The sequence below is a fragment of the Amblyraja radiata genome, unplaced genomic scaffold (assembly GCF_010909765.2).
Source record: "Amblyraja radiata isolate CabotCenter1 unplaced genomic scaffold, sAmbRad1.1.pri scaffold_918_ctg1, whole genome shotgun sequence".
NCBI classification, from domain to species: domain Eukaryota; kingdom Metazoa; phylum Chordata; class Chondrichthyes; order Rajiformes; family Rajidae; genus Amblyraja; species Amblyraja radiata.
In genome coordinates, this window is record NW_022630915.1 from 1 (window position 1) to 14,644 (window position 14,644).

The 14,644-nt window shown below is 44.4% G+C and overlaps 1 protein-coding gene across 1 annotated transcript; it reads left to right on the top strand.

Moving 5' to 3' along the window:
- Positions 1 to 1,972: 1,972 nt before the first annotated feature.
- Positions 1,973 to 2,693, top strand: LOC116970469 (zinc finger protein 239-like; the record flags this gene model as incomplete). Its single annotated transcript, XM_033017117.1, has 1 exon — positions 1,973 to 2,693. A coding segment is annotated over exon 1 (575 nt), but the record flags the coding sequence as incomplete, so codon positions are not given.
- Between the last annotated feature and the right edge of the window lie 11,951 nt (positions 2,694 to 14,644).

The following is a 14,644-nucleotide window of genomic DNA, read 5'->3' on the forward strand; positions in this document are numbered from 1 at the left end:
ATTAATGCACGATGAAAAGGAGGGGGACGTGGGCTAGGCTAGGCAGAGGTGAAGAGATAGGTCTTGAGGCGGGACTGGAAGATGGTGAGGGACACGGAATTGCGGATCAGTTGGGGGAGGGAGTTCCAGAGCCAGGGAGCTGCCCTGGAGAAGGCTCTGTCCCCAAAACTGCGGAGGTTGGACTTGTGGATGGAGAGGAGACCGGCTGATGTGGATCTGAGGGACCGTGAGGGTTGGTAGGGGGAGAGGAGGTCAGTGAGATATGGGGGGGGGGGGGGCAGATGGGGGAGGGCTTTGTAGGTGAGGATAAGGATTTTGTAGGTGATCCGGTGGGAGATGGGAAGCCAGTGAAGTTGTTTGAGGACTGGAGTGATGTGATGCCAGGATTTGGTGTGGGTGATGAGTCGGGCGGCTGCGTTCTGGACCAGTTGGAGTCAGTTGATGTAGGTGGAGCTGATGCCAAGGAGAAGTGAGTTGCAATAGTCCAGTCGGGAGGAGATGAAGGCATGGATGAGTCTTTCAGCAGCAGGAGGTGTGAGAGAGGGTCTGAGTTTGGCATCACCCGGCTTGGCTTTAATGGCCACGGGACAATTCGCCATCGCCTGCCGGGGGCTTTGACTTTGACTCTGACATGGGGGGGGAGAGTGCAGTGGAGAGAAAGTTTTTTTGGCCTTCCATCACAGCAATGTGATGGATGTTTATGTAAAATATGTTGTGTCTTGGGTCTATTTGTTTGTAATGTATGGCTGCAGAAACAGCATTTCGTTTGGACCTCAAGGGGTCCAAATGACAATAAATTGAATTGAATTGAATTGAATTGAATTGAGTTTGGCGATGTTGCGGAGATGAAAGAAGGAGGTTTTAATGACATGGCGGATGTGAGGCTCAAGGGAGAGGGTGGAATCAAAGATCACGCCAAGGTTGCGGGCCTGGGGAGATGGGGAGACAGTGGTGCCATCGATGGTGAGAGTGGGGTTATTGATTTTGCTGAGTGTGGCTTTGGAGCCTATGAGGAGGAATTCTGTCTTATCGCTGTTGAGTTTGATGAAGTTATGTTGCATCCAGGTTTTTATAGCTGACAAACAGGAGTTATATGGGAGAGGGGGGGGGGGAGGGGGGGGATTTGGTGCCGAGGTAGATCTGGGTGTCATCGGAGTAACAGTGGAAGTCCAGGTTGAAGTGGCGGAGTATCTGACCAAGGGTGGAGGATGTAGATGATGAAGAGGAGGGGGCCGAGTACGGAGCCTTGGGAAACGTCTTGAGTGACTGTGGCTGTAGCAGAGGTGTGGTTGTGGAGAGAAATGAAGTGGGATCTGTTGGAAAGGTAGGAACGGAGCCAGCTGACTGCAGAGCCTTCAATGCCGAGGTCTTTGAGTCTGGTGAGCAGGATGTTATGGAGAGAGAGAGAGACAGACAGACAGACAGACATAGCGAGAGAGAGAGACAGAGAGAGTGCTGGAGTAACTCAGCGGGTCAGACAGCATCTTTGGAGAAGGTAGACACAAAGTGCTGGAGTAATTCAGCGGGTCAGACAGCATCTGTGGAGAGAAGGAATGGGTGACATTTTGGGTTGAGACCATTCTTTGGTTTAGTTTAGTTTAGAGATGCAGCGCGGAAACGGGTCTTTCGGCACACGGAGTCCGCGCTGACCACCGATCACCCCGTACACTAGCACTATCCTGCGCACATTAGGAACAATTTAACAATTTTGCAATTAATCTACAACCCTGAACATCTTTGAAATGTTGGAGGAAACCGGAGCACCACCCAGATTAAAAACACACGCAGGTCAAGGGGAGAACGTACAAACTCCACACAGACAGCACCCTTAGTCAGGATCGAACCCGGGTCTCTGACGGTGAAGCAGCAGCTGTACCGCTGCGCCACTGTGCCACTCAGAATTATATAACGGTTTCCTCTGCCATAAACGCACCCAATATGTGCTAGTAATGTCCTGTTTGCCAGCTTGTTGACCCTCTGTGTTCCCCTACTGCAGGGTTTAGGAGTCGTTGCTGTGGACGGAGAGACGGGGACGTGAGCGACCATTGAGGGTGGCCTGGGTGCTGGTGAGCCTCCCCCCCCCCCCACCCATCTGCTCGGTGTGCGGGCTGAGCTTCGATGGAGGACCACATGACGGGGCACAACAAGAAGAAGCATTATGATTGTGACGTGTGTGGCAAGGCCTGGCAGAGCCCGAGCCATCTGGAGACCCACCAGCGGGTGCACACGGGAGAACGCCCTTTCAACTGCTCGGAGTGCAGCAAGAACTTCACCAGCTCCAGCCACCTGCTGCAGCACAATCGCGTGCACTCCGGTGAGAGGCCCTTCACCTGCTCCGACTGCGGCAAGAGCTTCAAGACGGCGAATCGCCTGAAGATGCACCAGCGGGTGCACACGGGCGAGAAACCCTATGGCTGCTCCACCTGCAGAAAGAGCTTTGCCCGGTTGTCGGGGTTGCGGGAGCACCGGCGGATGCACAGCAGTGAGCGGCCCTTCACCTGCTTCGACTGCGGCAAAGGCTTCAAGTTGTCCAATCACCTGAAGAGGCACAGGCGTCTGCACGCCAGCAAGCGCCCCTACGCATGCAACGACTGCGGCAAAGGCTTCACCCAGTCCAGTCACCTGCTGTCCCACCAGCGCACCCACACTGGCGAGCGCCCGTACACCTGTGCCCAGTGTGACAAGGGCTTCACCCAGTCCAGTGACCTGCTGGTGCACCAGCGCACCCACACTGGCGAGCGCCCCTACACCTGCGCCCAGTGCGGCAAGGGCTTCACCCGCTCCGACAGCCTGCTGGAGCACCAGGTCACCCACGCCGGGGAGTGGCCCTACACCTGCGCCCAGTGCGACAAGGGCTTCATCTGCTCCAGCAACCTGCTGTCCCACCAGCGCACCCACACCGGCGAGCGTCCCTACACCTGCACCCAGTGCGACAAGGGCTTCACCCAGTCCAGCAGCCTGCTGGTGCACCAGCGCACCCACACTGGCGTGCGGCCCTACACCTGCAGCTACTGCGGAAAGGGCTTCATCTGCTCCAGCAACCTGCTGTCCCACCAGCGCACCCACACTGGCGAGCGCCCCTACACCTGCACCCAGTGTGGCAAGGGCTTCACCAGCTCCACCAAGCTGCTGTCCCACCAGCGCACCCACACCGGCGAGCGTCCCTACACCTGCGCCCAGTGCGGCAAGGGCTTCACCCGCTCCTCCAGGCTGCTGTCCCACCAGCGGGTGCACACCAGCTTCCGTACCGTACCCAGCGTGTAGAGAACGCTTTGCCATGGCCTCCCACACCCTGTCTCAACAGCGCGTGCACACCAGTGGCCAGCCCCACGACTGCCCGTACTGCGGTGAGGAATTTGACAGCTCACGGGGGTTGCGGCAGCACCAGAGGACCCATGCCGGCAAGCAGCTGCTCCCAATGTGACAAGAGAGCAGGTAGTACCAGCGGATACACACAGGAGAGAGACCCTTTGTGTGCGCTGAGTGTGGCAAGGGTTTCACCCGCCTTGACCACGTGCTGGAGCACCGACGAGTCCACACCGGCCGGCGCCGCATAACTGCCCGCTCTGCGTCAAGGCCTTTGCCCGCTCCTCCAGCATGCTGGCACACCGCCACGTGGATAGGTACTGTTTAGGTAGACACAAAATGCTGGAAGGAATGGGTAACGTTTCAGGGTTGAGACACATCTTCAATGTCAACCCGAAGCGTCACCCATTCCTTGTCTCCAGAGATGCTGCCTGTCCCGCTGAGTTACTCCAGCACTCTGTGAATGTCACCTATCCATGTTCTCCACAGATGCTGCCTGACCTGCTGAGTTACTCCAGCACTTTGTGTTAGTCATAGTGATACAGTGTGGAAACAGGCCATTCGGCCCAACTTGCCCACACCGAACAACATGTCCCAGCTACACTAGTCCCATCTGCCTGTGTTTGGTCCATATCCCTCCAAATCTGTCCTATCCATTGGCCAAGCTGGCCATCCGCGAGTCAAGGCGCCAGACGGTGGAGGGCGCTACCCGGGAATACGTCCGTGTCCGGGTGCGGATAGAAAGGGAATACGCCCTGTCTACGGGCACCCTGAGGGAGTTCCGCGACCGCTGGGCACCGAGGGGGGGTTGAATGTATCCTGGACAAGGATTGCAATATAGATGTATAGCAGTTGCTTAGCATATTTGTTCGTCTTGTATTATGATGGTGTTTTGTTTTGTATTGTATTGTAAATACTATTTATATATTTGATTAAAAAAATAAAACAATCTGTCCTATCCACGTAGCTGTTGAACTGTTTCTTGGGATAGTCCCAGCCTCAACCACCTCCTCTGAGTTTGTTCCATACTCCCACACATACTGTGTGAAAAAGTTACCCCTCAGTTTCCTTTTAAATCTTTTCTCCTTCACCTTGAACCCATGTCCTCTGGTCCTCGATTCCCCCACTCTGGACAAGAGATTCTGTGCATCTAACTAAATTGTGTTCTATGCAAGATTCCAGCATCTGCAGTTTCTTGTGTCTCCCTCACCTATATCTACCTATCACTTCTGAAGAAGGGTCTCGACCTTTAACGTCACCCATTCCTTCTCTCTAGAGATGCTGCCTGTCCCGCTGAGTTACTCCAGCATTTTGTGTCCACCTATCACTTGCCAGGCTTTATCCAGCCCCCATCTTTCTTTTCCAGCTTCCTCCCCCACACCCTCTCCATTCAGTCTGAAGAAGGGTCCTTACTTATAATGTCGTCTGTCCATTCCCTCTAAAGCTGTGGAGGAACTCAGTGGGTCAGGCCGCATCTGTACAGGGAAGGGAATCTAAGGCTACCACTCCCACCTCTCCTTTCCAACTTTCTCCACCCCCACACCAAGCAGTCCGAAGAAGGGTCCTGACCTAGAATGTTGCTTGTCCATGCTTTCCAGACATCCAAGTTACTCCAGGAGATTGTGTCTCTCTTTGTAAACTAGCATCTGCTGTTCCTTCTTTACGTATGTGAAGAGGAAAACATTAGTTAAGACCAAAGTTGGACTCTTGAAGACTGAAAAAGGTGAATTTATTATGGGGAACAAGGAAATGGTGGATGAGTTGAACAGTTTCTTTGGATCCGTCTTCAATAAGGAGGACACAAACAATTTTCCAGATGTACAAGTGGCCAGAGGATCTGGGGTGATGGAGGAACTGAAGGAAATCCACATTAGGCACGAAATGGTGTTGGGTAGACTGATGGGCCTGCAGGCTGATGGCCTGCGTCCCAGGGTACTTAAGGAAGTGGCTCTAGAAATTGTGGACGCATTGGTGATCATTTTCCAATGTTCTATAGACTCAGGATCAGTTCCTGTGGATTGGAGGGTAGCTAATGTTATCGCACTTTTTAAGAAAGGCGGGAGAGAGAAAACGGAATTATATACCAGTTAGCGTGACATCGGTGGTGGAAAAGATGCTGGAATCAATTATAAAAGATGAAATAGCCGCATATTTGGATAGCAATAACAGGATCGGTCCGGGTCAGCATGGATTTACGAAGGGGAAATCATGCTTGACTAATCTTCTGGATTTTTTTGAGGATGTAACTAGGAAAATGGACAAGGGAGAGCCAGTGGATGTAGTGTACCTGGACTTTCAGAAAGCATTTGATAAAGGTTCCGCATGGGAGATTAGTGGGCAAAATAAGGGCATAGGGTATTGATGGTAGAGTGCTGACCTGGATAGAAAATTGGTTGGCAGACAGGAAACAGAGTAGGGATTAACGGGTCCCTTTCAGAATGGCAGGCAGTGACTAGTGGGGTGCCGCAAGCCTTGGTACTGGGATCGCAGCTATTTACCATATACATCAATGAAGAGATTTAAAAGTAACATTAACAAATTTGCAGATGAGACAAAGCTGGGTGGCAGTGTGAACTGTGATGAGGATGCTATGAGAATGTAGGGTGACTTGGATAGGTTGGGTGCGTGGGCAGATGCATGGCAGATGCAGTTTAATGTGGATAAATGTGAGGTTATCCACTTTGGTAGCAGAAGCAGGAAGGCAGATTATTATCTAAATGGTGTCAAGTTGGGAAATGCGGAAGTACAACGGGATCTGGGGGGGGGGGGTCCTTGTACAACAGTCTATGAAAGTAAGCATGCAGGTACAGCATACAGTGAAGAAAGCGAATGGCATGTTGGACTTCATAACAAGAGCAGTTGAGTATCGGAGCAAAGAGGTCCTTCTGCAGTTGTATAGGGCCCTAGTGAGACTACACCTGGAGTATTGTGTACAGTTTTGGTCTCCAAATTTGAGGAAGGACATTCTTGCTATTGAGGGAGTGCAGCGTAGGTTCACAAGTTTAATTCCCGGGATGGCGGAAGTCATATGCTGAGAGAATGGAGTGGCTGGGCTTGTACACGATGGAGTTTAGAAGGATGAGAGGTAATCCGATTGAAAAATATAGGATTATTAAGGGTTTGGACATGCTAGAGGCAGGAAACGGGTTCCTTATGTTGCGAGGAGGTCCAGAACCAGGGGTCATAGTTTAAGAATAAGGGGTAAGCGACTTAGAACTGAGATGAGGAAACACTTGTTCACCCAGTGAGATGTGAGTGTGGAATTCTCTGCCTCAGAGGGCAGTACAGGCAGGATCTCTGGATGCTTTCAAGTGAGAGCTAGATAGGGGTCTTAAAGATAGGGGATATGGGGAGAAGGCAGGAACGGGGTTACTCCTGCACCTATTGTCTCTTGTCTAATGTCTATTGTATCAGGACTAGGCTTGCATTTCACCCTACACTTGCGCTCGGTCCTCCAAGACCAGCTGGATCTACCGGTTGCCAACCATTTTAACTCCCATTCCTACTCCCACACTGATGTTTCTGTCCTGGGCCTCCTCCATTGCCAGAGTGAGGTGACACTGGAGGAACAGCACCTCATAGCTTACACCCCAATGACATGAACATTGAATTCTCCAAATTAAGGAGACTCCCCACCTCCTAATCAAGTCCAGGAGTCTGTCCCGACCCCATCTCTTTTTTTCCAGCTTTCTCCCCCAACTCCATCAGTCCAAAGAAGGGTCCAGACCCGACACGTCACCTGTCCATTCCCCTCCAAAGTGCCGGTAGAACTCAGCAGGTCAGCCATCCGTGATGAGAAACGGATGGAGAAGTGTTTCTATTACAAGGTCTCCTTGGCCCTGTCAAGAATGTGGTGTCCATTCTTGGGATGGTATACAATGTCCAAGCTGACCAGTCGTCGACAGCCCCCCCCCCCCCCCCCCCCCTCCCCACGTGGGCCATCTCTTTGTCATTCCTCTATCTTCTTCTCGCTGGATAACAAGCAGAACCATCTTGGCTTAACAGTAGATGTATCTGCTTCCTTTTGGCGTTTCTGCAGGTATCTACAGCGGAATCAAAACTACTTCCCTTAGGTCCTGATCTTCCTTTTGATTTAGTAAAGGTAGAACCTTTGACAGTTGTGATTGGTTTAGGATCTTGAATACTCCCATAGCGTAAATTTGACATGAACCGTACTTCCTTCTCTATGAAGTTCCCCAGATCAGGAAGCATGGCCTCTCGATTCTCATTTTCCGCTAACAGACCAGCCTCATTATTTATTTATTTTTAATTTAAAAAAAAAAATTTGTTAATTATAAGCAAATGTACAAGAGTAGAACCAACGGCATATAAAATTATACAGTTATTGTACAGCTTCAATTTTAACTTTTTAGCCTTGAATTAGAAGAAAAGAAAGGAGGAAAAAGTGAGATGTGCAAAGATAGGACCCCTAGATGACCAAAGTAGTGTAGCCAAAGAGTGAATAAAAGAAAGAAAGAAGAGAGGAATAGAAAAAAATAAAAGGAGAAAAAGAGAAAGAAAAGGGCTGGTATACCTGCCTCTCGTCCCTCCCCACCCACCTCACCCAACCCATAATCAGATTTAAATCCAAAGTTGTGTTGCGCCATACTATCCTTGTAATAAATCAATGAAGGGTGTCCATGTCTTGGAGAAATGGTCTGATTTTTCTGCCAAGACAAGTCTAATATTTTCAAGATGTAGTGTCTCGGACATGTTTATAATCCACATCTTAAGTGTAGGGACTGATATGTTTCCAAAATTCGTTTTTTCGCCGTTATCAGGCCATAATTAAGGAAATGTCTTTGAAATAGTGAAAGCTCAGAAGAGGCTTCTGAAGTACCTAGAGTGATCAATTCCGTGTCGGGATCCAATTTTATTTTTAGTGGTTTTGAAAAAATTTCAAAAATTCCTCTCCAGAAATTAAGCAATTTTATACAAGAGGCAAAGGTAGTTGCTTCCTGAAGAAGATATTTATCACAAATAGGAGATACATTTGGAAAGATCTTATTCAGTTTAGACTTTGAATAATAAAGTCTGTGCAGTATTTCAAATTGTATTAGTGAATGCCTAATGTTAAGAAAACAGTTGTGTGTGTATATAGAAGACTTTCCTCCCATCTATCTTTTTAAATTGTTAGGCCGAGTTCATCTTCCCAAGCTCGTCTAATTACTTCCGATGGTGGGATTTGTATATTTAAATGTGTATTATAAAGGTTCGATATTAACTTATTTGAATCCGAATTTCTATTCAAGCATTTGTCTAGTATGTCTGGAATCTTATATAGATAGTCTTGGGTATATGATTTCAAATAGTCTCGTATTTGAATATATCTGAAGTATTGGCTACCTTTCAGATGATATTTCGACTGTAATTCTTGTCTAATTCTTTGTCTAAAATAGACGGCTTAAACGAGGGGTTATTGGCAATTGGTGAGAGAAGAGATAAATTTCTCAGTTTAAGGGTTGACTTCACTTGTTTCCAGATTCGTAGGGTACTATGGATATTCGGATTTTTCTCATGTAGTGTTTTCTTCAGATTTATTGAAGAGAGAAGAATCGCGCCTATATTAAAAGGCGAACAATCCTCTCTCTCCATTATTAACCAGTTTACCTGTTGGCATGTGTTGTCCATCCAATAGTTTTTAATATTCGTTGCCCAGGAATAGTACAAAAAATTAGGGAGAGCCAATCCGCTAGTTTCTTTGGGGTTACATAGATGTCGTTTATGGATTCTGTGTGTTTTATAATCCCAAATAAAGTTTGTGATCACAGAATCTAGTTTCTTTTTTTAATTTTAGGGAGATAAATCGGTATTGATTGAAATAGGTACAGGATTTGTGGAAGGAAGATCATCTTTATGGCATTCATTCTACCTATGAGGGAAATCGGAAGCATTTTCCAAAATTGATTAAGGTCATTTAGTTTGGTAATTAATGGTGGAAAGTTTGCTTGAAATAGAGAAGTATATTTTCTAATTACGTAGACTCCAAGATATTTAAATTTTTCCGTAGCAATTCTAAAAGGAAATTTTAGAAAGTATGTCAGATCTTGAGGCTTTATTGACATAATTTCACTTTTGCTCCAGTTTATTCTATATCCTGAAAAGGAACCAAATTCCTCTATAAGATTTAGTATGTTTGGAATGCTAACTTGAGAATTGGTGATATATAGTAGTACAGCATCTGCATACAATGATATTTAATTATTAGAATATTTAGTATTATAGCCATGAATATTTGGATGTACTCATACTTTCTGCTAAAGGTTCAATCGCAAGGGCAAATAACAAAGGTGATAGTGCACACCCCTGTCTATTGCCCCTGGATAACTGACATTTAGGTGAGAGTATTTGATTAGTCAGTATTCTGGCAGTTGGCTTGTCATATAGCAACTTTATCCATGAAATAAAGTTTTCTCCTAAATTAAATTTTTGCAATACTGTAAAAAGATATTTCCATTCTACTTGGTCAAATGCTTTTTCTGCATCTAATGAAATAATTGATAAGTCTTTTATCGTTCTATGTGAGTGCATTATATTAAACAGACGTCTCAAGTTGTTGAACGAGTGTCTCTTGGGTATAAACCAAGTTTGATCAGAATGTATTAATTTATTAACGTATTTACTTAGTCTTCTTGCCAGGGTTTTAGCTAATATTTTCTGATCTGTATTTAGCAGGGCAATTGCTCTATATGATCCCGGCTCTTCGAGGTCTTTATCTTTTTTGGATATCAGTGTAATAGTTGATTCGGCTAAAGTTTGTGGTAGCGTCTGTTCTTTAAATGCGTGTATATAAAGGGCTTGTAAACGCGGAGAGATTAAATCATAATTTTTTTAATAAAATTAATTACTAAACCCGTCAGGCCTGCCGTTTTACCATTTTTCAATGAATGAATAGTCTCTTCGATTTATTTTATTGTGATCTGCGCTCCTAATTCTTCACGTTCCGCCACGTTAAGTGATGGAAGATTACAGTTGTTAAGGCATTTTATAATTTTTATCGTTTTAGAAGTATATAAATGTTGATAGAATTGTACAAATCTTTCATTAATATCTTTAGGGAGTGTAAACAGTTCACCTTTTCCTGATCTAATTTTTTGAATAGTACGATCTTTTTCCATTTTTCTCAACTGACGTGCGAGAAGTTTACGTGGTTTGTCGCCGAATTCAAAAAATTTCTGTTTAGTAATTTGAAATAGCCTGATAACTCTTGCGGAGAGAATTTGATTTAACTTGAATTTTAATACTGCTATCTTATTATGTTTATCCATAGAAGGATCTATAGCATTTTCTGAATCTAGCTGTCTGATCTGTTCTTCTAATTCCAGTTGTTCTGTCCTGTTCTTTTTATTTTGATATGCTTGATATGAGATAATAGACCCTCTTATAAAAGCCTTAAAAGATTCCCATAATAGCGAAGCCAAAATACCTGGTGTATCATTTGTCTCATAAAACAATTCCATCTGAGTATAGAAGTTGGGATGTAATGTTAAAATTGTACAAGGCATTGGTGAGGCCAATTCTGGAGTATGGTGTACAATTTTGGTCGCCTAATTATAGGAAGGATGTCAACAAAATAGAGAGAGTACAGAGGAGATTTACTAGAATGTTGCCTGGGTTTCAGCAACTAAGTTACAGAGAAAGGTTGAACAAGTTAGGGCTTTATTCTTTGGAGCGCAGAAGGTTAAGGGGGGACTTGATAGAGGTTTTTTAAATGATGAGAGGGATAGACAGAGTTGACGTGGAAAAGCTTTTCCCACTGAGAGTAGGGAAGATTCAAACAAGGGGACATGACTTGAGAATTAAGGGACTGAAGTTTAGGGGTAACATGAGGGGGAACTTCTTTACTCAGAGAGTGGTAGCTGTGTGGAATGAGCTTCCAGTGAAGGTGGTGGAGGCAGGTTCGTTTTTATCATTTAAAAATAAATTGGATAGTTATATGGATGGGAAAGGAATGGAGGGTTATGGTCTGAGCGCAGGTATATGGGACTAGGGGAGATTATGTGTTCGGCACGGACTAGAGGGGTCGAGATGGCCTGTTTCCGTGCTGTAATTGTTATATGGTTATTATATGGTTTTGGATATTCACAGCACGCTGGGTCAGTTAATATTTGAGGATTAAATCTCCAGAACGTTTTTTTATTGTACATTCCTTCTAGTTTTAGGGAGAAGGTTAGAGGAGAATGATCGGAAATAATACGTCTGTGATATTTGTATTTTTTATATACGTGTTTAGGAGTTCACTAGATTTTGATTTTGTATTATATCTCCTTTGTTGTGAGCATTTATCCAGATATTGATCTAGAACACAATTGAAGTCTCCCATTATCAGATTTTGCTGGGTAGAATCTGAGATTGTATTAATTATTTTATTAAAAAATTGTAGGTTATCAAAGTTGGGAGCATAGATATTCACCATAGTGAGTGGGGTTGAATATATCTCCCCAGATACTATGATGTACCTACCCTCCTAATCTGCTATAGTGGCTTTGTGTTTAAATGGTATACCTTTACAAATTAAAATTGCAGTACCTATAGCTTTGGAGAGAGTGATATAATTGGCCAATCCAGTTAGCCTTCAGCCTGTTATGGTGTCAATCTTTAAGGTGCGTCTCCTGTAAAAATATATCAGCATTAATCGATTTCAAATGGGCTAGAAACATACCTCTTTTAATTGGCTCGTTAGCACCACCTAATATTCAAGCTACAAAATTTAATTACTCCAATTACTTCAAAGGATCGTCTTGTATTAGAGCTTACATGGTTTCCCTTGTTTCAGATGGGGCAAAACACTGTTTAAAATCAACCTTTCGGTTACTGGGTGAGTGAGCCCAATTTCAAGTCCCTGCAGGTATATCCCGAGAAAAAGTGCCTTAAGAAGAGTAGTGTGTTAAATAGACAAAATAATTTTAAAATACATCAAAAGTCCCAGCGTTTGAAAATACTGTGCATGAAACCCACCCCTGGTGGGATATATCTTGTAAGCTTCTGTTAGCTCCGCCCCTTACAGAGTAATACTAAAAAAAAAATGGGCTGTGACATTATGTAACGAAGAGAAAACGGAGGACAATCCGTAAATAATTTCATCTTCTTTCTTTCAAAATCTTTTCATTGTTTTTTTCCCCAAAAAACAGAGACAAAACATAAAAAACAGAGCAAAAAGAATAATGATCAACATAACAATGATATTGATACATAGTGATCAGGATTACATTAATAACAGGTATAACCTATGTTGTGAGATAAATGAAACTTTCACTACTCGTAATTAACTTAACTTTATTTAAGCTTTAAGCAACTTATTTCTGCAATACACATGGCTGATTCCGCATGCTTTCCCCGCCCGAAATACTTCGCACATGCGCACACTACGGAAATGTCCTGCGCATGCGCACACTCTAGAAGAGCTCCGACATGCGCACATGCGCCCACTTCATTCTCCCCTCCTATTTATAAGTTGAGACGTCAGGAGGGTTAATACGTCTTGATGACCGTCGCAGCACTGGAGCCTCAGGAGATACCGGTGTTTCAATAGCTGGGGGTAGATATATTGCTTGGTCATCAACTTCACTCATATTGTTATTTAGATTTTCAATTTTAGAATTTCTTGTAAAAGTTTCCATAGAGGATGCTGGAAGTGTTGGAGGAAGTTCCCGATTAGTGTTATCAAGAAGCGACGGAGCTGACGGAGGAAGTTCTCGATTAGTGTTATCAGGAAGTGACGGAGCTGATGGAGAAGATGGACATGGTGCAAGGTCACGAAGTGAGACAGTTGACTGACGTCCATCCCGATACTTGATAGTTGCATAAGAAGGGTTGACATCAGTCAGTTCAACTTCATCAACAAAAGGTTCATTCTTATTTAATCGGACATAACGACGAAGCAACACAGGCCCAGGGCTCGTCAACCATGATGGCAGAGAAGTACCACTAGAAGAACGCCGTTTGAAGTTAAAGAACCGCTCGTGTGGAGTAGTATTGGTAGCAGTTGACAGTAGAGATCTGATGGAGTGTAATGCATCTGGTAGAACACATTCCCATTGCTGATCTGGTATATCATTTGACTTTAAAGCCAGTTTCACTGCTTTCCAAATGATTCCGTTATACCTCTCAACCTGACCATTTCCAATAGGATGATATGGTGTTGTTTTACTTGTTGCAATTCCTCTCTTAGAAAGGTAGTCCTTTAAATCTTTTGACATGAATGAGGTGCCCCTATCAGAATGTATGTAACTTGGAAATCCACAGAATGAAAACAGTTGATCTAAACATTTGATAACCATAGCAGCTGAAATATTTGGACAAGGAAAGGCAAATGGAAACCTCGAATATTCATCAACTAAGGTAAGTATATAAAAATTTTGAGAGGAGGATGGTAAAGGCCCTTTGAAGTCAACACTCAAACGTTCCATAGGTTGAGTAGCTTTGATCAATCTTCCTTCTTCAGGACGGAAGAACCTTGGTTTTAATTCAGCACAGATTCTACATGAAGCACACGTCATCTTCACATCTTCTGTAGAGAAAGGTAAATTTTTGGAACGTACATAGTGTAACAAACGAGTGACTCCAGGACGACACAGCCCATTGTGAAGATCAGTGAGTGCAGAAGAATGAACAGAGGCACAAAATGCTCTAGTTAATGTGTCCGGAGCAACATTATCCTTACCAGGGTGGTACTCAATCGAATAACTATATGCGGATAATTCAATCCTCCATTCATGAATTTTACTATTTTTAACCTTCGTTCGTTTCCGATTATCCAGCATAAAAGCTACTGAACGCTGATCTGTTATCAAAGTGAAGTGCCGGCGAGCAAGGAAATGACTCAATTTCCTCACTGCTTCAATAATTGCTGTAGCTTTCTTTTCAACGGATGGGTAGTGCAATTCACTACCTTGGAGAGTGCGAGACATGAAAGCAACTGGTCGTCCTCCTTGATTTAATGTTGCTGATACTGCTAAATCACATTCAACAACAAAGGGGAGATCCTCATCGATGGCATGTAATGTTGCAGATTCCAATTGTTTCTTTAAAGAAGTAAAGGCACCAATTGCTGTAGAGTCAAGGGAGAAAGATTTTGCTCTAATCAAAGGTTGAATTTTGTCAGAAAAATTTGGTATCCATTTAGCATAATATGCAAACATCCCAAGAACCCTTCGTAGAGAGTTTAATGTTGCTGGAACAGGTATCTCTTGGAGTGGGCGGAGTCTTTCTGGATCAGGCTTGATTATATAATTTCCAACCCAATAACCAAGAATATTAATTGATGATACTGATGTTATTGACTTAGCCTCATTTAATGTTAGATTTTTAGAATGTACAACATCTAAAAAACGTTGTA